The sequence below is a fragment of the Cucurbita moschata genome, unplaced genomic scaffold, assembly GCF_002738365.1.
Source record: "Cucurbita moschata cultivar Rifu unplaced genomic scaffold, Cmos_1.0 Cmo_Scf00048, whole genome shotgun sequence".
Classification (NCBI taxonomy): domain Eukaryota; kingdom Viridiplantae; phylum Streptophyta; class Magnoliopsida; order Cucurbitales; family Cucurbitaceae; genus Cucurbita; species Cucurbita moschata.
The window spans coordinates 87,652-114,085 of NW_019268564.1; the positions used below are offsets into that span (position 1 = coordinate 87,652).

Below are 26,434 nucleotides of genomic sequence, written 5' to 3' on the forward strand. Positions count from 1 at the left end.
CCCCCCCCAAAAAAAAGGCACTCACAACCACCCACACACGAGCAGAGAGAGAGGGAGAGAGAGAGAACCTGGAATTCTTTAAAGTATATAAAACCTGTACAAATGGAGAAGAAGGTCCAAGCTATCTGAAACATGGGAACAATAAGGATTGCATCAAACAGTGAAAGTCCTTCATTCAACCTGGCCATCTGTAGAAATAGATAAAAAAAAAAAAAAATCCAGAAATAAAAGTTAAACATATGATGTTCATTTACATTAGTAAAATAATATGAAAACATGGAAGAGGAAAAGGACAGTCCCATAATGACCTTACCCAAAATCCCGCAGTACTGAGAAACAAAAGCAGTAAGGAGTAAGTAAACCAGCTATGCAGCTGATAATCACTAGACATGGCCAATCGGAGCAGTATTGAGCTAAAACAGATAACTCGACATCAGAAAGAGAAAGCTAAAAAGAAATATAAGTGGGTTCAGCACCTACAGGAAAAAGGGACAAAAAAGTCAGCGAACTTACAGAGATTTTGCAAACAAGACTGAGCAAGAGCCTATTGCACCTGAAACTATAGCATAGGAAAATGGTAGCAGCATATGCCAATATGGTCTGAGATCTTGTCCAGAAACAGAAAGTAACATCTCTCCCCTTCTGCACGTTTGTTCCATACAGGATACTATCATCAACACGAAGCTTCATATTAAGTAAGAAAGAAAAAGACTATTTTAACTCTGACCTATAGATTGAGTGATGTATAGCAACAACCAAGATCAAAATCACGCAGTATAGAAGGAAAGTAATGTTTCCGTATTTTTCCACCAGCTGTTCTGAAGTGTACACTGAAAAGAGAAAACAAAATACGAACATTCATTATTTACAAGCAGATTAGATCAAATAATCCATTGCATAAATTATTTTCTGCACTACCACCCTGTAAACCCTTTTTTACCTAATTTTTTTCATCTATGTAGCAGTCAGAAAGAACGCATCTTTTGTTAGTAATCTACTATAAATTTGTTAACGATTGTAGGCTTCACAAGGTAAAATAAAATGTTATGGGCAACAACCCATTACTAAGCCACAGTTCAACAAAACTTCATGGCACTTGAATATCACCCCATAGAGTTAGTATTTAAACCACACAGCATATTGACAGAGGAAATGCATTCAAATACAAGTTAGTATCTACCAAAGGCATTGTTGCTAAGAGTATATGCAGCATGTACATTCAAAGAATTGGTACATTTTGCCATATTTAATGCATTGATAGCATTGAACAAAAGGAAATGTGGACATTCATCCACCAAAATCAACATAAGCAGTCAAAAAGATAAAAAAATATTTCACCATTTTATTCATAAAACTCGAAAGTAGAAGGCATCAACTATGGAAGAAATGGTAAGCAGAAACTGTAACCAACACTAAACGTTAAAGCATTCTTAATCAAGTTCCAACAATGGCCTATCGGTAAAAAATTTAATAGATGACGCTCTGAGATAATTATTAAATGATCATTTCCTCCATATCATAGAAGCTTCATGGAAAACTCAAAATAGACATTCTTGACATTTCGTATTAGAAGGAAAAGACAATAGAACTTGAAAGATATATAAATCAAAAGTAAAACATCTACCAGGGGACTGATGGTTGCCAAAAGCAACTAGAAAAACATTTCCAAGAACAATAAAAGCAGTGGCAACCATTACCCTGCAAAAGAAGCAATGCAATCATTGACCATTAAATTAGAAATAAAGATGATGAAAACCCGTTAGCTCAGCCTTCATGGTTCCAAAGACATGTATGACTAAAGGTGTCAACATACTTAACAGTAACCATCTTGTGGAGTACGAAGTATGCAAAAGCAATATTGGACACAAACTGAACAGATCCAAGTGCTGCAAGAAGAGACTGCAGGGCAGGGCAGGGGGGAGAAGGGGGAAGAAAATAAAATTAGAAAAAAGTGGAACAGGAAATACACGACCAGTAGAGAAGTAAAACATCTAATAAACATTGCAAATAACGAAAATTCACATATATATCCCTACAATACCAATATATTCACGTTGTGAAATGGGATAAAGTAATTTCTACTAACCTGGGCAGCATATCCGAAGGAAATAAAATTAAGGCAATTTCCAAGAATGAAAAATGTAATACCTGTACAGCAAAACTTTCCAGTTATAAATAAGGAATTAGGTTTCAAATGTACTCTTCTTCCAAAAAAGTTTAACATTTAAATGCCTATAATGAATTGAACACCAGAAAATGACTTACCAACTCTCCAAGCCTGAAAGTATATTATGGGCTTCATTGGAGCCTTTCCATTAGAACCATTGTTTTCAAGTATAGAATGCTTCTCTCTCTGCAAGGGTATTTTTAAAACCAGGGGACATGTAACAAATAACAAGACTGTAGCATGAAACAATGAATGCCAAAAAAGGGTGATCGAGTGGAGTATAATTGAGCTCAACTAGCTATGCAACTTAAAAGTTTGGCGGGCTATCACTTACCCAGCCAAAAAGGGCAACGGGTTTACCACTTTGAAGTAAAACATTTTTTTTTTCTTTTTTTTGGGAAGAATACATGACATTTATGTTTTATGATTTATGACACACTAAAACCTACCACTAAAGCTCTTAGAGCATGCCTGTATTGCATCCTCAAGAAAAATGTGTAAACGAAATGCTGTCTACAAAGAACAACGGCAACAACAAGTAGTTGCAGAGAACTTAGCTAGACAGTGTAGACCAAGAGCAAATCATAGAGAAACCAAACAAAAAAAAAATGGAAAAGGGATCTCTGCAAACCTCGTTATGGCCTAATTTAAGAAGGTTCGTCCCAAAGTTGATGGCAAGGCTGCCAAAGAGATTGATGAAAGCTCCAATAACCCACTCCCCCATAAATTAGAGCGGGGTAAGTGAATTTGCATACAGCTTAATATCCCAGCCTGTGGTTGAAAAGCAGCAAAGAAGTAAATGCCAAAAGGTAAGACAGTGTCAATTGCCCATGAGGATAAGCACGAGAAGTTTTAAATTCCAAAGCAATAAAAAACGAGCTCAAAAGGTGAATCTCGAGCAAGTGTCAACGGCTGGAAGATCCTAAAATTTTGAGCATTATCTGAATTTTGAGCCAGGCTCGGAAGAAAACATCAGCTCGTAATCGTTACAACAAAAAGCAGAATATCGATTCCGAAATGGAACGGAACATAGATTCGGAACATAACACTCCCTGCAACCCGGGTAGGAGGTGCTTTAATACGAACGCATAGGGCAAACAACTGTTACAGCTTACAGTCGTAACAAATTCAGAGACAAAAAAACGGACCCAGAGAGAGAAATTCAAGAACATATAGAGAAAAGAAACAGGCAACACAGAAGTAAAGATGACAGAGACATGGTAACGAGGGATGAACAGGGTAATTCCTGATCAAGATCTGAAGGCGAAACCATGGATCTAAATGTAAAGAGTAAAATAGACGGAAAGAAAATTGGAAAGGTAGAAGAAAAAGTAAGTAAAGTCGATTGAAGCAAGAATGAAGAGATGGGGATGAAGGATTACCTGTGGGAAGATCCGTCAGTAGAGATGGAGCGCAGAAGAGAGGAAGTCCGGCATTGAGAAGGAGGGAGGAATTGGGGTTGAGCGGAGCTGCTTCCCACCGAAGGCAAAGGGAAATTCGGAAACCGCGGGAGTCCGTCGTGGGCGGCGAGAGGAAGAAGGCTTTGATGAAGAAAATGAAAAAGGAACGCTTGAAAAGAAAGGCACGGCCGGCGTCGTTTACTTAACTGTCGCCTGACCATCGGCTAAGCTCCGGACTACACTAATAACGACACACGTGTCACTTGGGACCCACTTTCGTATTTTGCTTAATCTCTAATCTTCTTTCAAATACTTTATTCTTCAACGTTGAGAGCACAAACTTAGATGCTCAACTCCGCTCAACTCGACTCGAGAATTGTGATTGAATTGGTCACAATCACACGAGTTGAGTTTGAAGAAATTTTATGACTGACCCAAAATGCTCGTTACTCAAATGAATAGAATATAGTAAAGAATATAGTGAAACTTAAATATTGAACATCTACCCGTCACATCACTTTAAAGGCGTCAAATGATCTTAATGTTCGTAGCAATCTAAGAAGTAGGGTAGGGTTAGAAGAAATTTTTGGACTAAAGCAAAATTTTGGTTGATCGGATCGACCCAACCAAGAAATCTCAACTTGTTAATTGAATCGAGTTTTCAAAACAGATGAAAAGTCTAACCCAACTCTTACATTTGGGTTGAATCGATTGGAGTATTCATGTTAGTATCGGGTTTTGAACACGTTTAAACTAAATTCTCAAATGCATTAAATGATCAAACCGAAAAAGAAGAGAATAGTGTGAGTTTGGAAAATTTATTGTTTCGTTTCATTCTCTTTGTTCAATTTGGTATAAATCAACAAAGATCTCAATTTGGTATAAATCAACCAAGATCAATTGTTTTCGGTAGATAATTTGAAACTTCCAACCAGCAAAAGATGACATCCCACCAATAGTAATCCCAACACAAACACAAACACACTTGCCGGAGAGTTTCAAGTTCTCCGACAGGTCGATGGAGGAAACTTGTAGGAAGGGCGGGACGACCCAAGGAGATGGCATGTAAATAAAGAACAAAATGTTACTTGAACAAGAACAACCCAAGTTTCGGTGGAAATTCAACAATTGATTCTTGAACTTTGAAGGTAAAGCGTCGGACCATCCTATCGAAGAAAGAGATCACTAAACCAATTTAGGTTCGAACCTTCGTTTTTTCAGTAATAATAAGCTAAAGGAGAAGGAAAAGAGATGAGAATCAGGCCTCTAGGAAGAACGTGAACAAACAACACCTACCTCAGCTCATCTCATCTCATACTTCAGAATTTCATAAACCAAACTCATCAAAGAAGTTCAAGTAGTGGAAGTTCTTCAACTAAAGACTAACATGAACGTTCCTCTTTCAATTTCAATTCAAGTTAAGGCCAGGGTAACCCAAAAAGCATGAGCATCAGAACTAAACAATGATATAACCCAAGAAGCAGCAAGCCAGCAAGAATCCAGTTCAAACAGCCATAAAGTAGGAAACAACTATAGCACTTTGTTCCTCTTTCACATTCAATTCAAGTTAAGGCCAAGGTACCCAAAAAGCATAAGCATCATCCGAACTAAACCGTAACCGCCCAAGCCCATTACTACCCGATATCGTCCTATTTGGACTTTCTCTCAAGGTTTTTAAAAAGCGTTTACTAGGGAGTAAAAAAGTGCTTAGTTCTCCTCTCCAACCGATGAACGTGAGATCTCACAAAAGAATGGTAACCCAAGAACCAGAGAGGCAGCAAGAATCCAGTTCAAACAGCAATAAGGTAGGAAAGAACTATAGCATTATGATTCTTAATCAAATAAGAAGCAAGAATCCAGTTCAAACAGCAATAAAGTAGGAAAGAACTATAGCATTATGATTCTTAATCAAATAAGAAGGCCCACAGCACGTTAAGGACATTAATTGAAGAAGGAATTGATTGCTGTAAACCCTCAAATCTAGCTACTGAATAATCATTTGCAAAAAAGGTTCAGTAGGGAAGGGGGGGTCAGGATCAGATTATACAGAGGACATTCCATTGATACCAAACCGAGAGGCACATAACAAAAAAAAAATGCACAAAATCTTTGATTGCAATAACCAGAGCAGTGCACAGCTAGAACAAGAACAAGAGTTGAAGAACAAAGATAAAGGAATAAGCCAACCAAATAAAGAGGATTAAGCCTGGGTGCCCGTCAATTCTTTCATCTGTATATGATTGTTTTCCCCCATGGCAGTAGCTGGTAAAGCTTCGTAAGACCCAACTCTCCTTACGCCAACAATCTTGGCAATGACAGCATAAATGAGTATCACAATCAGCAGAACAAACATAACGTGGATCAGCAATGCCAGATCCAAAATGGCAACAGCCCTGAGCCGGGATTCCTCCAAATCGCATTTGGTGGATCCCTCCACGCCGTTCACCACGTCAAGCAACCTGTGACACCCTTCAGGAATGAAGGCTTCAACATAGAGCGAAAGCCCCGTTTGAAGCATCCAAAGACCCTGGAGGAAGAAAGTCGCCCCCAAACCCATATCGGCCACGAAGAGCCTCGGCAAGCAAGCAAGGACCAGGCAGAGGAAGGACGCCAGAGCAGAGATTTTACCGGAGACAGAATCGCATTTAGCTTGAAGATCGGAGGTCTGGACAGAGGCAGCCGATGAAGAAACAGAAAATTGCAAGAAGAATAAGGCGGAAGCTAGGGCAAAAAAGAGATCGGAAGGGAGAGGGAGAAGAGAGGTGGAATCGGAGAGGAGAAGAGCGAGAGTAAAGATGAGGAAGAGGAAAATAACAGCGGCGGATTGGAGAGAGATGAAGTAGTGGACGGGGGTGCTGCCCTTGAGCAGAGGGTCAGGGTCGGCGGCGACAATGGCCTGATGAGCAAAGGCGATAATGAGGCAAGGGATTGCGAGGTAGAGTTGCAGGTACCGGAGGCCGTAGTGATGGGGAAGATGAAGCTGAAGCGGACGTGAAGAGGAAGGCGGGAAAGGATGGTAGGGCCTAGCGGAGTAGGTCTGAGGGAACTTAAGGAAATTGAGCGTAACGGAGACGATGTGGTAGAGCCCGAGCGACAGCAGCGCCGCCGATGAGAAGACATGGAATATCATAGCAGCCATTGTTCTCTCACTCTCTCAGAACACAGATTTAGAATCTGATTCAGATCCGAAAGCTTACAGACATGGTTGGATTTGAACAGTGCGTAACGGGTAAAGAGATGATCCGTAGCGATTGGTTACGGGCGTCGCCGGAGCCGGAGAAATCCACCGGAGAAGGATAAAGAAGAAGAAGAAGAAGAAGAAGAGGCGGATTATGCAGAAGACGGAGAAATGGTCTAAGCGAAACGGCGAGAAACGAGAGAGAAAGAGAGTTTTTTCTGCTAAAAAAATAAAAATTAGTTTTCCATTTTGATTAATTCCAACGGCGTAATTAAACTGTCATGAAATCTCACCCAAAAAATTTTTAAAAAAATTATAATAATGAGAAATATTAATAATATTGCATATTTTAATAATATTTTAAAAAAATTGTGTTTTTTTAGACTAATTATTAGCATTACAAATATTTTAAACTAAAAACATTATTTTAACTTAAAAGATTTCAACAATATTCTTCAGCCTTAAAAAAAAATACTAATTTAAAAATGTCTTTCAACTTATAAATTTTATTAATATGGAAAATTAATTTAAATATTATTAAATTTTTATTAAATGTCTTTAAAATATCTTTAAAATTTTAATTTTTTTTATTAAATCCTTAAACTTATCTCAAAAAAATTAAAAATACTTTTAAATTTTAAAAGTTATATATATATATGTGTGTGTGTGTGTATGTAAATAGATTCTTTAATAATTAAGAAGTTGATTATCCACCAACATTAATAAAAAAAAATTAAAACATTAATTAAAAATGTTAAAATTTGACAAAAAAAAAAGTTTTAAAAAATGAAACTTATATTAAAATAAAAACATCTATAATTTTAAATAAAATTCAATAAATTTTAAGAACTCTCATCAATTTTATTGGAATATATATATTAGAAAACTATTAAATAATTCGTATTTAACGAGTTAATATAAACCCAAGTTCAGCTTAAAAACTTTGATCCGAGTCAAGCTCAAGAACTAGGCCATGAATTTAACTATTACCCCGACTCATGCTCAAATAGTGCTTTAAGCCCTATGAACTTCCATACACTTTTTAAGATCTACACGCCCCAACAACGACATGTTAGGAATCACGACTCTCCACAATGGCATGATATTGTCCACTTTAAGCATAAGCTCTTGTGGCTTTACTTTGGACTTCCCCAAAAGGTCTCGGAGATAGTATTCCTCACTTATAAACCCGCGATCATTTCCTAAATTAGCCAATGGGGGACTCTCTCCCAATAATCCTCAAACAGACCTCATCGTTATGGAAACTATTTGGGTAAGAAGTTATTAAGAAATACAAGAAAACAGTTTCTTAAGTATTAATAATATGGGCAATGCTCAAAAGCTTCTTCAACTATGAATGGTTTGGATGATCCTATAAGACATTACAGAAATGAAAAGGGAGTCCAAACCCTTACTCTTGTTTGCAAGTGAGCGAGCCACTCACCCACATGTCGAGTTTACCCTTTCCCTCTTCAGTAGGATAAGCCATTTTCCAAATCCTAACCAAACTCATCACATAAAGGAAAAGGTAATATTTGAGTCCTTCAATCTATCTACATATCTGAATCATGTTGTTCGACTGCTGCAAAGACGTTGCAGATGTCGTCGTCGGGGATGGGGATCAAACCGACGACGTCTATTTGGAACAATCAGAATATATGGTGTTCTTCACAGTACTAGACATAATAGATCATCCCCACTTCAATTAGACTGATGTGAGGGATGTTGAGCGCCACAGATGGGCCTCGACAGTTCTTGCGGAGGAACGAGTACCCGATATCTATTACGAGCTTTTTCAAGTATGACGATGATCTTCTAGCCTTGACATATGAGTGTCCCATTATATATGCTACACCGGCCTCCTTGGCTTGGATCAAGTCCATCAACTCTTCCCTAACTCTAGGGTCTATTGAAGGGCTGGGAGATAGCTGAAACCGTACCTGGCGTCTTCTTAGTTGTGGGTTCTCGTCCTCGTAGGCGGATCGTAAACTATGGAGTGTGGCAGATTTGCTGCTGAGGATGGAGTTGCTGGTACCAACTTCTTCGTGGCCCGATACTATGAAGCTCAAATTCGATTGTATGCTTCGTGTGCTTATCACGGCCATCCTCCCATCGATTGAAGAGTTTTCGGAGCTTGAGAATTGTGGTTCCTCTGCCTCCATTTGAATGAATTCTGCAATGTTTAGTATCAACTGGTTCTCAAAGTCCCCATCATCCTTCTGAATATCCTTGTAGCCATACCTCACTATGCACCGATACATGCGATACGGTCTAGGACAGACCCTCCCAATGAGAAAACGTTCTTCGGGCGAGACATACGGAACAGGAACAGACTTTACGCACACGAAGACTAAAACTTTGTGAAACGCAGGGAGATTCGTCACAAAGTGAGAAAATATTGCGGGAACTCCTGTTGCCAATTCCGAGTATATGAGACCAATTCCTGGGACGCGAACTATACCAAGACTCGGGCCTAGTCCAAGCAACCACTTCAGTGAAACTTTATTGTGTAGATCAAAGTTGTACTTCTTGCGAGTGCCATAATGCCAGACGAACATAACAATCATAAAAAACGCTGACAGCACAAGCGGAACCCACCCTCCTTGAGGCACTTTTATGATTGCTGCTGATAAGTAGGCACCCTCGACAGACCAGAAGAAGATGATGAAAGGTGCAGCCAGCAGGATACTTTTTTGCCAAACAAATACAATGACGAGTGCCATAAGAAATGTCGTCGTGAACATAACTGTCATGCAAGCGAGTCCTGGACCACGAACAAAAAACACAATCATGTAGAGGAAAGGCGCAGTAGTTGCAAGCAGGAAGCAAAAAAAGGTATGTTTTCACAGAGACATCAATTATGAGCACACAGGCAGATGCAGGTGTGAACGAGAGAGTCTAAACCACTTACCGTAAGCATTTCCAATCATTGTCGTATCTTGAAACCCGATCGTAATGGAAAGAGTAAGGATCATTAATATCCAGTTTATTTCTGGGATGTAGATCTGCCCATATATGTGTTTAGAGGTGTGGACAACTTTCACTCTTGGAAAGCAACCAAGGGCATGGCATTGTTTGACAATAGAGAACGTAGCAGTAATCACAGCTTGGCTCCCGACAATAGCCGCCAGGGTAGCAATAATAAAAACAGGCCAAAATACAGGTTCTGCAAGAGGAAATAACGGCAATGACAGTGTTAAGATCAGAATACTTGAGATCCAAACCACTGTTGAGTAAACAAGACTGGTTAACTAACCAGGTATCGAGTCATAAAAACTGTTTGGAAACAAATGAAGGTTCTTAGACAGAAAGGCAGCTTGACCCATGTATTGTACTACCAAACAAGGGTAGATAATGAATACAAAAGCAAGCTGCAAAAGCAAAGAATCCGAATTAGTTGCTTAACAACTCGCTAGTCGTTGCTAAATGAGACGAGTAGTCAATGGCTCAAGGCACAGAGCCAAAATCAAGTCATCGTCACTATTGTATTCCAAATATCCTTTTTTATTCAATGATACAATCAAACTTGAGCTTCATAGTATCAGGGCATGAAGAAGTTGGAACCAGCAATTATCTCTACCATATTTTTTATTCAATGAGTGGAAAAAAATGGTGAATAATAGAATATATAAGCTCCTATCCGCTACATAATGGAATTTGATTGCCTTAAAACACATAAGGTCACACAAGCTCACCCTTATAGACAAAGCAGTGAAATGACCAAGATCTGCAAACATAGCTTCAGTACCTGAGGAAACCACATAAATTCCCATTAATCAGCTTGAAAACAAGCACCAAACTCAACTAATTGACAAGGACATGGCCCGTAATCCTAAGAAAAACGGAACAAAATACATATAGCAATTCCAGATTCCACATACCAGTTATGGCCAGAAGAACCCCTCCAAGAGAAAGCCAACCGTCTTTACCGGTGACTCTTAAGAACTTGATAACATAATGAGGGGAAATTGCGCGTACAATACTTGGGTTCCAACGTATTATGTTGTACAAACCAATGGAGAAAATTGACAACAACCAGATGATAACTATTGGAGCAAACATAAACGCAACCTTATGGGTGCCACAATGCTGCAGAGCAAACAGACCAACCAATATGACACAGGCAATCAAAAGGAGTGTCCCTACAGTACAGATCATCTTAAATGAGAATCAGAATATTATGATAAAAGGCTTGAGCATCACAGCTAGTCTTAACCTATGTAAGGATAATAAATTACCATTGGACAATTTTGCTTCAGTAACTTTTAAACCTGAAACTGAGGATAGAACTGCAAGGCAAAGGACATAATATACATGAGACAAAAAAGTCCTAAAACAATGAAGACCAAAATCGTAAGCATTCCAGTATTCGTAATTTTAGAGAACACGTACGATACATTCTACTGAAATCAGTAAACTGCCAGGAAACATGAAGATCTTTATATGTATTCACTACTCAGGATTCTAAAATATAATGGAAAGAAGATCAAACACCTATAGAGTCCTTGTGAATCTTACGTTTATGAAAATTAGTAAATACCTAACCTGAAATTGCAGGAGTCAGCACACCATCACCAATGACCATGCAAGCACCAAATAATACGACAAGAAGTAAGACCGTCCTAAGTGTTTTATGCCTTTCCAAAAACCTTTTTAGTGGAGAAGGGGCTACTACGTGAGAAGATGGTCCATATTTGTAAGCTGAGAGCTCCTCATCAGCTGCTTGTTGGTTAGGAAGTAAACTCAACTTAGCATGTCGACAGAGCAGGGAGTAAAGAGCAAAGGTTCCTCCTGCAACCACAGAACAGATGGTAAACAAAAGAACCTTAAATGCTTAATTAAATTTCACATAAATGAACAAGTTCTGCAATCCAACTTATACCTTCACCATTGTCATCTGCGCTCAATACAATGAAGACATACTTCAACAATGGTATCAGTGTAAGAGTCCAGAAGATCAAGGAAAATGCACCAAATACTACTTCCTCAGTTCGATGTGTCAGTAACTTCCCTGCAAACGTACTCGAGTAAACATAGAGGGGCGAAGTACTCAAATCTCCATACACTACACCAAAACTTTGGTATGCAAGTAGTAAATTCCTTGTGAGGTACGCTCCCGAAAGCTGCAAAAAGCAAGACATTAGATTCAGTTAAAACTGGAAATTTGATCACCATTAAGGAAAACCCGAAGGTCCAAAAGAGTTCCCGTGTACTACTGCAAGAAAAAAAATTTATATGCAGGGAAAGAACAACAAAGATGTGCAGGTGAAAGCACCATCAGGTTCGGCGTTTCACAGAATAAAATTGACTTTATGATATATAGGCATGCTCCTCAATGGTTTGGGAGTAAAAACAGTTCATTTAACAGATTTTCTGCTTCGATGAGCTAGTTCCACCACAACATACCACTGTTAGCAATGAGGAAATATGCCTTGTGAATCGGACAAGTCAAAAACAAAAGAGTGCACAATTAGGATGGTAAATATTTCGCTATGTTTCATGAAATTGCAAGTTCAATCATCATTATCCAATAATGAAAATGTAAGATCCCACATCGGTTGGAGAGGAGAACGAAGAAATCCTTATAAGAATATGGAAACCTCTCCCTAGCAGGCTCATTTTAAAACCGTGAGACTAACGGCGATAGTAACAACCAAAGCGGACAATATTTGCTAGCGGTGGGCTTGAGTTATTACAGAAAACTATACGGTTGAGTTCACAAGATTATATTGGTGGGTCACAAAATTGGAAGAAGCCAAGAGAAATTGTACACTTCAACCTGCAGCCTACGGTGACTACCTAAGTTAAGGAAGCTAGATTTCTTACACCACGACAAGGAAGCCACAAACCTATCAATTGTGAGCTTACAAGTATAATCAACGGCTAAAGTATGCTTAGACTCCCAAATAAGATTAAACAAAAGGAATATTATATTAGAAAGAAAACATCATCAAGAGAAAACTAAACAAAAGGAAGACCTAAGCTAATCGTTATCAAAAAGAAATTTAAAAAACAATACATAAGATGATGACGACAACGATGGTTGTGATAAAAATCAGTAAAATAATTGAAATAATTGTAATGAACAAACAAATGCTGATGAAAGGAAGGAGCCAAGAAAAACCACCACAATAATCAAGAGTCTGAGAAAAGAAAGAAAAGCTGTAGAAAAAGTTGACCACATAGACGGAAAACGATTAAGACAAAGCCGTAAATCCAAAATCCAATACCAAGAGAATGGTAGCAAAATCTATAATCAAATCGGCAAAAGACAGGGTTCCGATTCAAAATAGAGACTCAGCAGGCAAAAACCGAAATCAGGAGCTTGAACAACGTCCATTTACGACATAATTAAAGGCAATCTCAGAACATACGAAGAATTTAGGAGGGTAATGGCAAATTGAAGATGAGAAACAGTGAAGCAAAAGAAGAACATGAAATTGAAGCAGAATCACGTCAGAAAATCAAAAGAAATGACGCAGAGGCATCGAGGAGAAGAAGAAAACCTGAGAAGCGGGGGAGGAAGTGGCAAACCCAGAACCTTGCTCCATTGGAGAGCGAAACCCAGCTGGGTGTGAGAAATGGAGAGAGTCGGGGATGGCGCAGAGAAGAAACCAAAAACAAATGAAAGTTGTCTGCTTATGGTGGCGTTAATTAAATTATATTAATAATGGCAATAATCGAATAATAAAATAATAAAATAATAGAAATAATGGTTGTCAATGTTGGCCTATAAATATATAAAGTCTAGTTACTATGCTTCATCATAAGTACTCGACCATCTCGAGTATCCACCGATTTCATTGGATTAGAAATCTATTAGAATATTTAATAAAAAAATAAATGCAATCAAGTATGATTCTAATTTAATTTTGAAACATTCGTGAAAAGTCACGGATAATACTGTAATTTTTTTTAAAATAAAGGTCTTTTTTTAAATAAATGGCAAAATTTGAGGATCATTTGCATAATTTAATCTAATTTTTTAATATTCTACTTGGGGAGGTTTTGATTACTTAACCCGTTGAGGTTTTGATTTTCAAGTTACTTAGTTTTGAAACGTTTATGAAAAGTCAAGGGTAGTATTGTAATTTTTTTAAAAAATAGAGGTATTTTTTAAACAAATGACAAAGTTGAAGGTATTTTCATAATTTAATATAAATGTTTAATATTTAAATTAAGAGTAGTTTTGAAACGATTATGAAAAGTTAAGGGTAGTATTGTAATTTTATTAAAAAATAGAGGTATTTATTAAACAAATGACGGTTTGAGGGTCATTTTCATAATTTTTTTTTTTTTAATATTTGAATGGTCGAGGTTTTGATTTCCAAGTCACTAAGCGGTTGGTTTTTATGTTAAATTATTCTAATGATAGTTTGAAAACGTTTATAATAAGTTAAGGGTAATATTGTAATTTTAAAAATAGAGATATTTGTTAAACAAATGAAAAGGTTCGGGAGTCATTTTCATAATTTAATCTAATTTTTTAATCGGATTACTTAACTAGTTGAGCTCTATTCGAGTTAAAAGGTGATCATTTTGATATTTATTATTCATCTTAACTAATATTCATTTGTTGGAAACAAATTAACGTAAAAGGACTAAAACTATTGGTTTGTTAAGGTTCGATCTTATATGTAAGAACTCAAGCCCATTGCTAGCAGAAATTGTCCGTTTTGACTCGTTACATATCGTCGTCAGTCTCACAGTTTTAAAACACGTATACTAGAGAGAGATTTTCACACCCTTATAAGGAGTGTTTTGTTTCCATATCCAACCGATGTGGGTTCTCATAATCCACCTCCCTTAGGGGCCAACGTCCTCATTGACACACTGCCCAATGACCATTTGTAACAGCCCAAGTCGACCATTAATAGATATTGTCCGCTTTTGCCCGTAACGTATTATCATCAGCCTCACAGTTTTAAAACATGTATACTAAGAAATGCTTTGTTCTCCTATCCAACCGATGTGAGATCTTATAATCCACTTTTCTTAGGGGCCAGCGTCTTCACTGCCACACTACTCGGTGACTGACTCTTATACCAATTGTAACAATTCAAACCCACTATTAACATATATTGTTTGCTTTGACCTGTAACGTATTGTCGTTAACCTCACGATTTAAAACGCGTCTATTACGGAAAGATTTCCATACCCTTATAAGAAATGTTTTCTTCCCCAATCCAACCGATCTGGGATCTTATAATCCACTTCCCTTAGGGGCCAACATCCTCGCTGGCACACTATCCAATGACTGGCTCTGATACCATTTGTAACAATCCAAGCCCACCGTTAACAAACATTGTCTACTTTGACCCATAACGTATTATCGTTAACCTCACGATTTTAAACCGAGTCTATCAGGGAGAGATTTCTACACTCTTATAAGAAATATTTTCTTCCCCTATCCAACCAACGTGGGATCTTATAATCCACCTCCCTTAGGGGCCAGCATACTCACTGGCACACACTGCCTAGTGACGGGCTCTAATACCGTTTTTAACCGTCCAAGTCCACCATTAACATATATCATCTGCTTTGACCCGTAACGTATTATCATCAGCTTCACGATTAAAACACGTCTATAATGGAAAGGTTTCTACACCCTTATAAAATTGTTTTGTTCCTCTCTCCGATCGAATTAAGATCTCGTGATTATTAATTTTATTTATTTTTTAATTCAAAAGCTAACAAAAAAAAAAAAAATTCAGGCAAATGTTAGTGGATGGTATAATTAGGTGAAGAAAATAATAAAATAAAATATTTTTGTTTGAGTCAGCAAATTGTTATGCAATATATAATGGAATTAATGGGGATGGTCTCTCATTTCAAACCCATCAACATAACATGACATGTGGCATAGAGCCTTAATCCAATGAATTCCTTCCTTATTGATTACGTGTCATATCAAATTTCAAATCCCCAATGCCCAATACTTTCATCCACTCTCGTTCCTATCTCGTTCAAATCTCTCCACTTTCGTCGTACCTTTCATACGTCAATGTTATATTTGAACTTCGATTCAGTTTTGTTGATAAATATGATACCCGAGTAAAAGAGAAATACATGAATGAACTGGAATAACACTCAAACGAGAGCGATCCTATAGATCCAACAGGGCTAAAAATGCTTAAAAGAATCGAAAGTTACTACTTATAGCAAAGAAACATGAAAGTAAAATGTGTTTTGTTTAGCGTATTTCTATGTTGGATGACTTCCCGGGAATTTTTCTAAGAACCATATGAGTGAGAACAAAGCGTAAAAAGACATGTTGGTTTGTGGGATAGTATTTATTCTTAGAAGCGAGGAGCGGGTAGATACAAGAGAATGTCAGTGCTATCCGGTGTTGAATCCAGATTCTTAATCATATGCATGGATCATAACAATAAATTTTTAAAATTCACACTTTCGATCATTGAGATTTAGGGTTTATTTCCAGTATTTACTCTTAAAAGTGAGAAATAGGTAGTTACAGGAGAATGTCAGGGCTATCAAGTGTCGAGTCCAGATTCTGAATTGTGATGTCCCACATTAGTTGGAGAGGAGAACAAACCACCATTTACAAGGGTGTGGAAACCTTCCCTTAGCAGACGCATTTTAAAGCCTTGAGGGGAAGCCCAAAAGGGAAAGTTCAAAGAGGACAATATCTGCTAGCGGTGGATCTGGGTCGTTACAAATAGTATCAGAACCAGACACTGGACGATGTGACAGCCTTCTTGCTGTTCCCCGAAGGGGGTAGACACGAGGCGATGTGCCAGTAAGGATGATGGCCCCAAAGGGAGTGGATTTGGGGGTGGTCCCACATCGATTGGCGGAAGAAAAGAGTGCCAGCGAGGACGTTGGGTTTTGGAAGAGGCTGAACTGTGATGTCCCGCGTTGGTTGGGGAGAACAAACCACCATTTATAGTTAATTCCTGTCAATGTGTATTTGCCCGGTTGTCCACTAAGTTTAGGCTATGCCAAAATCTAGTCTATATAATAGACTGGTCCATTGAAATAATTCATTAATTTTTTTTATAATTTGTAATTAATTAATTTCACTTAATTTTATAATTATAAAATAAATTTAATTTAAAAAAATAGAAGATAATTAATTAATGTGGATAGAAATGGTAAGGGTAAAAAAGGAAGAAAATTGTAAGACGCACACGCATTGGACGCGTCACGAGAAACGCGTAGAAAAGGAAGAGGGGGCGGCGGGTGGAGATCACGTGCCTAGGCTGTGCACGTGAAGTCAAAACACTTGAATGGCGCGTGACTCCAAACCAAACCCCAAATGTCCACGTCATCTACATTAATTTGTAATTGCATTGCTGAAGTCTACTCCCACAGGCCACGTCTACGACAACAAGGACAATCAGAAAATAAAAAGTACAGATAATAATAATAATAATAATAATAATAATAAGAATAATAATAATAATATAATAAAGTACATATATTTATTTATTTATTTATTTATTTTTGCCCCAATTATTTATAATATAACACGCTTCTTTCTAATAAAAACAAAATTATACAGTATATCCATTAAATTTTTGTAAATTTATGGGAGAGTTTAATCATAGAATTATAAGATTGCATGTGGGATCAATTTTGACTTATTCTGAGTTACTTTTCAGAGGTTTAAAGTTACGGATACCAATCAATTAATGTGATTATCTCTCGTGTTTATCCAATCTTTCTAGGCTCGGGTCATACTAATACTAGTCGTCTAAGGTTAGGTTTTGATAGCATACATGCATATTCAAGCGATCCGTATCACTTCCTAATATTCGTAAGGCTATTTATTGGTTTTTCATTCTCAAGTACAATCACTAGTAGGAAAGTCACGGGAAATTCTCTAGAGGAACCTAATTCACATGAAAATAGAATTGGGATAGAAAAGTTACAAACTGGGGTTGAATGACAAAGAAATGGGAACTCACACGTCGTATAGGCACTGGATGGGGTATTTACGCATGCTTACTATGCACGTGTATCACACGTGGAAAGGAAGTGTAGTCGCGAGTCATGGGAGCTGGGTCAAGTTGGTTCATGGATGTGGGTCGTGATCCCGGGTCAACTATAGGGTGGTGGGTGCAAGTTGGATGCAGGTCAAGTGATCCAATTTGTTAATGGCATGTGTTTCTACTAGTAAGCTAACACGTGCTTTGTCCGAATTGCAACACACATCATTCGCGTTCGCGGGCACATTCCCTGTCCAGATAGTCAACATGCATCCTTTTGTCTCCTTCACCCGTGCAAGATTTCCAGACCGTGTTATTAATCTCTAATCCAACTATGGACTTCCCTTTCGTTTATTGTTCTTTTCAAAAAAATTCATAAACTATTAAATCGCATTGTTTCGCCCGTGTTATTAAAAATTGGAATTTAACCCTTCTGATTTTTTTTTTTAATTTTTGAAATAATAAATAAAATATAAAATTAATCATGAAGACAAAATTTGATCATTTATATAAATTATATAATAAGAATAGTAATTAATTTTTTTCCATTAATAAATTAATGATTGAAAATTATATAAAAAGAATAGTAATTAATTTTTTTCCATTAATATATTAATGGTTGAAAATTATACAAAAAGAATAGTAATTAATTTTTTTCCAAATTTTTTTCCATTAATAAATTAATGATTGAAAATTATATAAAAAGAAGAGTAATTAATTTTTAAATTAGTTTAATTAACACCATAAAAAATAATTTAAAGGTTAAAAAAATTATTATTGCACAAATTAAATTTGATCGAAAGACAAGAAACTTATGTTTTCTTTGAAAAAATATACACAAATTAAATTTGATCGAAAGACAAGGAACTTATGTTTTCTTCGAAAAAATATACAAAAAAAAATTTATATGAATATAGAAAGAGAAAATATGAATATAGAAAGTTTTCTCAGGTAAGAAGAATATAAAACTTAAAAAATCTCTCTTTGAAATGGGAGAGATAGCGAGAAATTGGGCTGGGGATTATAATCCTTGGAGTAGAGGCAAGTCTGGTCTCTCTTTGAAGCAGGAGAGACAGATCTGGTCGAGAAATTGGGCAGAGAGGGGGATTATAATCCTTGGAGTAGAGGCAAGTCTGGTCGAAGAATTAGGCAGGGACGGAGAATATAATCCTTGAGGCAAAGACAAGTCTGGTCGAAGAATTGGGTAGGAACGGAGAATATAATCCTTGGGGCAGAGACAGGTCTGATCGAGGAATTGGGCAGGAGAATATAATTCTTGTCTTCAACCCCATTTATCCAAGGGTGGGACGAGCACCTCGTCACGGTCGCACTCCCTCCCTTTATCTCCCTCTTCCCACTCCCTCCCTTATCCACGGTTCCCCGTTTAAGATAGGTCCTCATGGAACACCAACTCCACAGACTAAATAGACATCTCTAGGAATTTTTGTCTATACGCTAACTCGTCTTCATAACCTTTGAAGATGATGGTTATAATAAAATTATATATATAATTTCTAAAGGCAAAATTGAATAGAATATTATGAGATGGGAGGGGTATTTTGGTGCTCTAAACCATTTCCATTTCCATTAAACAGTAAACACGAGTTAAACCTGAGGCTGTCTTTATCTCTATCCAACTACAATACACTGTTTGGTTCCCCCACCCACCAACCACCCCTGAGGCTGCCTTGGCTTCTTCATTTACTTACACAGCATATTACAACAATACCAATACCCTTCATCAAACGCACCATCATTCACACTATGCAACAACCCAACCAAAGCTCAAAAAGCATACCTCATCTGCTTCTCTTCTCTTCTCTTCACTGTTTGTACCACTCCACAACTTCATCATCATTCTGTTATTGTGATGCCTAATCTGCATCCCCTTGAGATCCCTATGCCAGCTGCTGAATGACTCGTACCCTGCGCCTGACCGAACGCAGGCCTTCCACAGCAGTTTGATGATATCAATGCACAATCAACCACGTTCGGAACTGTTACTGGGGTCGTCTCCGATGTCTCTTCTGTAGTTGTTGCAATGTTTTCACCCCCCACCATTACTCTAAGAAACACTCCGAGTGCCACGCGCATCCATTCGTACCGGCACAGTCCAAATGCCTCTTTAACGTTGAGCTGCAAATCAGACACACACCAAATATTTCTTCTCATTATTGGCAGAGTTCAACCAGATTATACAAAATGCTTTTTCAAAGAGTGCTAGTTTGCAGTAATAAGTACATACTGACCCATTTCCTGTGGCGGTTTCCCTGCTCTGGCCATGACTCCAGCTCTTCTGTAACTTCTAATGCAAACATGTATCCTCTGCATGCTCCCTCCTTGCTGCAGATGTCCTGACTGCTTTTGCTTCTAAATTCCCAAACTCCGAGAGGGTTTTCCTGACAGAAAAATGGAAAATTTCCCAATAATAAGTCAAAATGGACAGTAGCTAGTTCAACAAGACAATACGCTATTAGCTTTATTATTCTTTAGTAACAATACAGTACATGAATCAACTAAACTGCTAGCAAAACTGTTTGTTGTTTTCATTCAATTGACAATTCACAAATGTAGTTGTTGAAGTTTTTCTGTCAAAGAACTCATCAATCTCATGCGTTTGCAGTTCTACTGAAGCAACTGATCAATGAAGTACAAATTTCATAAGATGCCAAGTTGCTTATGTAAACTTGTGAGATCCCACATCGGTTGGAGAGGAGAACGAAGCATTCTTTATAAGGTGTGGACATCAGATGGGTCAACTCCTGTTTACCTTCTTTTCGTCTTGAGAAACTTGCGAGGGAAAAACCAATGAAGACAATATCTGCTAGTAGTGGGCTTGGAGTGCTATAAATGTTATCAGAGTCAGACATCGGGCAATGTACCAGCGAGGAGGCTGAGCTTCGAAGGGGGTGGACACGAGGCGATGTGCCAATAAGGACATTGAGTCCCGAAGGAGGGTGGATTTGAGGATCCCACATCAATTGGAGAAGGGAACGAGTGTCAGTGAGAATGTTGAGCCCCGAAGGGGGGTGGATTGTGAGATCCCACATCGGTTGGGAAGGAGAATTAAGCATTCTTTACAAGGGCGTGGAAACCTCTTCCTAGCAGCGTTTTAAAAAACTTGAGGGAAAGCCCAAAGAGGACAATATCTGCTAGTAGTAGGCTTGGGTCGTTACAAAACTATTCCTAGACTTTGCTCCTACGGCAACCCGGCAACCCATCAACAAGCATCTGAAAAGTTCTACAACCCTGACACATATTGTTCGATATTTGTGAAGAAAACATGTAAAAAGATTATCAATTTCCACAAAGGGGCAATATATAAACCTACATTGAGCTTTCCTTTCACTCCTGCTTCTTCCACGGCTTCACGACACGCTGCTTCCAGAATGGTCTCATCATCCTCCCATCCACCCTACAAACCAGAAGAAAGAGAAACATTGAAATATAGGACAGTGGTATTTCTTGCCAACTCCTTCAACCAAGAATGGATAAAATAAAAACCTTCGGAAACACTAGGTCATCACGATTTGGAGAAGAAACCATGAGAACTTCAATTTTGTTCTCAATATCACACTGGTCATGAACTTCATCGCTGTCCTCTATCAGCCTAAAAGGAATGCATCTGTTGCGCATGTGGCAATAAGTAAGCAACAAATAAGTAAGAAATTGCTGAGTTAAATTCATTAAGTTACAAAAACATCAAATGAAACAGCATTCAACACTACCATTTAAGAATTCAACATCGATAAAGTGTGTAGAGGAACCTCTAAACTTTCGGAGGAAAAACATTCAGCATCACACAAACTTTTGAATTCAAATTTGAACTTTAGAATATCATGAGAAATAAATAAATCCATAACTGGAAGGAAACAATTCTATATTAATCATATTAAACATTCAATTTAGGGAATTAGGTTAAGGACAAGTCTTTGAACAATTGCAGACAAGCAACTTTCCTGACAAAATAAGGAACAAGAAAGTAGAAACTCAAATCCACAATCCACATCATATCATTCAACAACTGATTCATCCATGTCTCAATCTGGAAATTGTTTCCTTCTCTTCCCCTATAACTCATCAGGCTGTCTTTTCGTCAAATAATTATAATATACAACAAATTTTGGAGTTATCGAAATAATATCAGTATCTTTCTCATTCAAACATATAAAATACTATTATTTTTGTTTTCAGGCATCCAAAATTCATTTGTATACACTTCAAATAGGTATATCTCATCTCATTTCCTAGCTTCGCAATTCAATTCCTATCAGGCATACCAGAATGTTTATAACGTGAATAAGTTCATAAACAATTGAAAAGAAAAATACCCAAGTGTTTTCAAATATCATAATTACTCCCTATCGAATTTTGGAGCATGAGTTGAAACATCCACTCACAACTCGCAATCAGCCTCAGCAAAAATCCGTGTGTTTTTTCTAATATCTGAAATTTGCCCACAAAAGAGAAAAAGTAGATAGCGAAACCCATTATGTTGTTCATGTAACCCAAGTCAATAAGAAGACCCACCATGTATATAATATATATATATATATATATATATATATATATATATATAATATAATATAAAGATTGCTCAACCAGAAAGATACAATAATTGTAGATTGAAACGAGCGACAAGCATAGTAATAGCGCAGAAATTTGAGATGCAAAAACAAATTGAAATGATCTTTTCAAACTAGGCAATTTGTTAGTGAAATGAGACTATTCATAATTATTGAAGATAAGGAAAAAGGAATAGGCTATGAGTGATGTAGAGAGAAAAAAAAAAAAAAAGCGAACGTGACAAAGGAGAATGCGACGAAATAGCAGAAAAGAAATAGTAAATTCCAAAAGATCCATGGTTGTTAACAACAAACGTGATCATTCATTCACATCATAGGTATTCTAGTGGAGCGAAACAAGAAAGGAAGAAAGAAGAGAAGAAATATCATACCCTGAAACGAGACGAAAATGATCGTCATAGCGCTGACGATCTCGCCCTGTTCTTGCTAACACCGCAGACATTATGCAATCGCCTACTAAACAGAATCGCTAAAGAAAAGAAACAGAAACAGGAATTGCAGGGAAATCACCATCAAACACACACAGACTGAAAATGAAAATGAATAACAACGATAAATCAAATCGAAATGGAAAATAAAGCAAACCTGAGTCCGAAGCAAAGCTATCAATCAGCAAATCAAATCGGGATCATTGAAAGATACAGAAATCAAGGGCCATGCAGGGCAAGATGGAAAGGGAAACGAAAACAGAAACAATAATCGGTGTAATAAATGGAGGGTTGTGCAACTGACAGTGCATTGAATGGACGCTTGCCCTCTTTCAATTTACAATACGAGCCATGAATGCGACGCCTTCCATGCCCGTATCTGAAGAACAGAGAGAGGAAACAGAAAGATAAACGAAGAAGAAGAAGAGAGAGAGACGGGGAGAGGGGGGGGAAGCAAAGGAAAGAGATCCGCCCGGCCAATGGCAAAGCAACGGCGCCTCTTTTATACTCCACCACGTCGCGTCTCTCTCTCTTATTTCATATATTTATTTAATTTCATAATTATTTTTTAATTATTTATTTTTCTATTATAAAACTTTTAATTAAATATTTAAAAATAAATAACCTCATATTTTTAACTTACTCACTCAAACATTGGCTCAGAGATACTTTCTCTACCCCTTCTTGTCCCGAAAAAAACAGGGGCACTTTGCGTCCTTGAACCGATAACCATCTTTCGGCTAACTTAGCCTCCTCCGTCCCTCAGGACCAACAAGGGGTAGTACAGGAATATTCACTTGTTGTCCATCGACTACGCCTTTCGGCCTGATCTTAGGCCCTGACTCACTCTCCGTGGACGAACCTTGCGGAGGAACCCTTAGGTTTTCGGGACATTGGATTCTCACCAATGTTTGCGTTGTTGAAAAATTTTACAATTAGAACAATTAAGTTGGATCTAAAAATTTTCAATCCAATCTAATTCCATATATACATAATGTGAACACACCCACGAGAGTATTAAATTTTAAAGCTAACCCATTTCGTATTTGGTGCGGTGGTTGCAATAAACACATCACCGTCCGTTCGTTTTTGACATACAATGGATAAATCAAGGAAAATCGAGAGAGAGAGAGTTACGTGAACAGAACTTTGGAGACGTGTGCACCGAAATTTAAGTTGAGCATAGGTGATTCTAGCTCGATAGCTAGGAGAGGCTATGACCTAGAGATGAGACATCTAAATATAGATAAGAGATTCGAACAGTCTAATCAACCAAATGACCTAAGATTTAAGAACGAGCTCAATAAAAACGACACAATAAAACAACAAATAAAGTGAGATTTTTTTAATCGAAAATATATGTTATAACTAGTTGAGTTAGGTTTAAAGTTACTATAAAATTTAAAATTCTATGAACTTTGAACGATGTCGTTAGGTCAAAAGAGACGTACTATTGTCTCGTGTTTGGATACTAAAATACTACGAATCGAACGTCAAGTGGTGCACGTAAGTGATTTTAAACACTAAGAATTGATTAATGTAAACGACAAAAATTAAAATTATTTAAAACAAAAAGCTATAATATTTAAAGGAAATAAAGAAAGAAGGCGGGAAAATTCAAAGCACGTGCTACTGGACCGGTAAGCCGTAGCTTTCAAAAACCCAACGTGTTATCCCGATGGCGCCACGTGTCCTCTTCAGATAGAGATCCTTTCATTTTCTCTTGTTTTAGCTTATTTTAATTTACTTTTAATGATTTAAAATCATTGATTTTAAAATAAATGAGAACTTTATATATTAATTTTTTAAACAAATATATATATATATATATATATATATATATTTTTTTTTTTTTTTTTTTTTTTTTTTATGATACAATTATATAAATTATATAATTATTTTTAATTATAATTAGTTTTATATATACGAATGAATCTTAAAATTTTGAAAAAAAATGATAAAAATTTTGAAGAAAATGAGAAAAGTATCTTAACTGTTGTAATTTCGTTAGTTGGGTTTGGGGAATATTTAACTGACTTATTCAAATGATTTGATTGGGTGTGAACGAGATAGAGAATAATCGACATGGACTCGATGTTTGAAGATAGTTGAAATTGTCTTCGATTCTTCGAGAAGATCTAAAGTCAACAATCCTCAATTCTCTCTTTCTTATCTCTTTGAACGAATGAGCTCTCAATCCAATTTGAAGGGCGAGAGCTCTCTACCAGAATACCTTGTGTTGACTTTTCAAGCTATCTGATGCGGGTTATAGGCAAGCTTCCAGCTTAGTAATAAAACAAGAAAAATCGAGGCGTCTTTCCGACGGTCAAGTAGTTGATGCGAAGGAAGCAGTCGAAACATATCCCTGAAAAGAAAAAGTCAATCCTTTCGGTGTGGCTTAACATTAGAAAGTTCTTCTAGAAGGGCTCAACATGGTCGTGAGCCTGTTTTGCTATTGGGCCTTAAACATGGGCTTGTTTGGATAAAATAATGGGTTTTGAGCCCACTTAGCTTAATGGGCTTAGATTCATTTGAGTCAACCCATTTTAATTCGATCAAGCTCATTGGTATGACATGGAGATAAGAAAGACATGGGACAAAGTTGGGTTTGACTTTGACTTTGACTTAATTTGGAGTTCTACGTTAATTTATGATTGATCATCAATTAAATAAATATTGTTTTCATAAATTCAAAATAGTGACATGAGAAAGTCCTATTTCAACCGATACAACTTTTGTTCTTCAAAAAAATCCATTTGATGAATATTTAAATTTAACGAAAAAAATAGAGAGAACAATTTTCAATACTTTCAAATGTGATAAGTAGTATATTAATAAATAATAATCTTAACTATTATTAATTAATTTATAAACTGTGATTATTATTTAATGAATTCATGTAAATACGGTTAATTATTTTATTTAATTTTTTTATAAAATTAAGCTTATGAAGACTATTTAATTTTTTTTTTCTGAAATCTTCTGGAATGTTCTTAAAATTTTATTTTTAACTTTTATAAAATGTTTTTTTAGGGAATATCGAAAAAGGTTCCAGAGCTGTTTAGAATACTATTCATTTTCTCGACGGTAAAGCTTCTTCAAATAGCTTTACCTCGTTCAAGAAAAGAGCTACTAAAGGAACCTGCAAGTCGTCCTAAGACAAGAGCTGATAAGTGAAGGAGGTAAGAGAAGCCGAGTTGGAGAGGTGAATGAGTAAGTAGCTCGAGAAGGGCGAAACTCGTTGAAGCATGATGCATGGGAAGAACGTACAACCGCAGTTTTAAAAAAAAGAAACCCCAAGCAAAATTAGCTTTTCGTTACCAACATTGAAAAGTCTTTGGCTGTGTCTGCTATGTGTTCTGAGCAATTACGGACGAAGCTGGAAAAGAAGACGGCTATGCTAGTTGGTGCATCTTTGTCGGCTATGATTAGCAGAGGTTGAGGTGCATTGATCCGACTACAAAATCTGTATCTCCACATGTCGTTTTCGATGAGATCGTAGTTTTCCCTAATTGATAACCAAATTTCAAAAGGAAAAATAAGTATTTGAAAACTTTTTATTAAAAAGTAAATAGTAAAATAAAAAATTCAAAGGTAAATTGTTTATAAGTTAACTTTTTTAAAAACTAAAAAATAAAAAAATAATAATAAATAGCTATGGAAATTTAATTTAAATATAAAGAGGTTACTAGTTATAAAAAAAAAAAAAAAAAAAAAAAAAAA

At 36.8% G+C, this 26,434-nt stretch overlaps 4 protein-coding genes across 6 annotated transcripts in view; all 4 read right to left on the bottom strand.

Annotated features, from left to right (window-relative positions):
- The window catches only part of LOC111435232 (probable magnesium transporter NIPA8), a 6,066-nt gene extending 2,303 nt beyond the window's left edge, over positions 1–3,763 (bottom strand). Inside the window, exons 1-10 of one of the 2 annotated variants that reach the window (XM_023072642.1) lie at positions 3,550–3,763; positions 2,799–2,938; positions 2,266–2,353; positions 2,087–2,148; positions 1,814–1,899; positions 1,625–1,698; positions 728–830; positions 514–642; positions 314–413; positions 69–188 (exon numbers count right to left, since the gene is read on the bottom strand). In XM_023072642.1, coding sequence (XP_022928410.1) covers positions 69–188; positions 314–413; positions 514–642; positions 728–830; positions 1,625–1,698; positions 1,814–1,899; positions 2,087–2,148; positions 2,266–2,353; positions 2,799–2,891 — 855 coding nt within the window. In that variant the 5' untranslated portion in view covers positions 2,892–2,938; positions 3,550–3,763. The remainder of the gene's footprint in view (positions 1–68; positions 189–313; positions 414–513; positions 643–727; positions 831–1,624; positions 1,699–1,813; positions 1,900–2,086; positions 2,149–2,265; positions 2,354–2,798; positions 2,939–3,549) is intronic. The other variant, XM_023072643.1, reaches the window with a different exon arrangement.
- A 1,761-nt stretch (positions 3,764–5,524) lies between these two features.
- On the bottom strand, positions 5,525–7,018 carry LOC111435233. Its single transcript, XM_023072644.1, has one exon. The coding sequence runs from the start codon at positions 6,704–6,706 to the stop codon at positions 5,768–5,770; it is 939 nt and encodes a 312-aa protein (XP_022928412.1). The 5' UTR covers positions 6,707–7,018; the 3' UTR covers positions 5,525–5,767.
- Positions 7,019–8,029: 1,011 nt separating this feature from the next.
- On the bottom strand, positions 8,030–13,386 carry LOC111435230 (potassium transporter 4-like). Of its 2 annotated transcripts, XR_002709051.1 has the most exons (10): positions 13,252–13,386; positions 11,628–11,868; positions 11,291–11,536; positions 10,984–11,034; positions 10,627–10,887; positions 10,441–10,493; positions 10,002–10,116; positions 9,657–9,911; positions 8,268–9,509; positions 8,030–8,236 (listed from the first exon to the last, which is right to left on the bottom strand). XR_002709051.1 is itself a non-coding variant. In XM_023072638.1 (9 exons), exons 1-9 carry the CDS (start codon positions 13,294–13,296, stop codon positions 8,422–8,424), a joined length of 2,355 nt encoding a protein of 784 aa, XP_022928406.1. In that variant the 5' UTR covers positions 13,297–13,386; the 3' UTR covers positions 8,030–8,421. The 2 variants fall into 2 exon arrangements, 1 of the variants encoding a protein (XP_022928406.1); XM_023072638.1 differs by having other exon boundaries at positions 8,030–9,509.
- A 5,874-nt stretch (positions 13,387–19,260) lies between these two features.
- On the bottom strand, positions 19,261–23,190 carry LOC111435235 (nudix hydrolase 13, mitochondrial-like). The gene is made up of 6 exons (XM_023072646.1): positions 22,869–23,190; positions 22,655–22,752; positions 21,202–21,322; positions 21,029–21,112; positions 19,947–20,096; positions 19,261–19,833 (listed from the first exon to the last, which is right to left on the bottom strand). Exons 2-6 carry the CDS (start codon positions 22,723–22,725, stop codon positions 19,552–19,554), a joined length of 708 nt encoding a protein of 235 aa, XP_022928414.1. The 5' UTR covers positions 22,726–22,752; positions 22,869–23,190; the 3' UTR covers positions 19,261–19,551.
- Between the last annotated feature and the right edge of the window lie 3,244 nt (positions 23,191–26,434).

Coding starts and splice junctions, on each gene's coding strand:
- LOC111435233 (XM_023072644.1), bottom strand. CDS start 6,706: ATGGCTGCTATGATATTCCATGTCTTCTCATCGGCGGCGCTGCTGTCG.
- LOC111435230 (XM_023072638.1), bottom strand. CDS start 13,296: ATGGAGCAAGGTTCTGGGTTTGCCACTTCCTCCCCCGCTTCTCAG. Junction 10,494..10,626: donor GGTTCTTCTGGCCATAACTG/GTATGTGGAATC, acceptor TGGTTTCCTCAG/GTACTGAAGCTATGTTTGCA. Junction 9,912..10,001: donor TTTTTATGACTCGATACCTG/GTTAGTTAACCA, acceptor TTCCTCTTGCAG/AACCTGTATTTTGGCCTGTT.
- LOC111435235 (XM_023072646.1), bottom strand. CDS start 22,725: ATGTCTGCGGTGTTAGCAAGAACAGGGCGAGATCGTCAGCGCTATGAC. Junction 20,097..21,028: donor GAGTGAAAGGAAAGCTCAAT/GTAGGTTTATAT, acceptor TTTTTCTGTCAG/GAAAACCCTCTCGGAGTTTG. Junction 19,834..19,946: donor GAAACCGCCACAGGAAATGG/GTCAGTATGTAC, acceptor TCTGATTTGCAG/CTCAACGTTAAAGAGGCATT.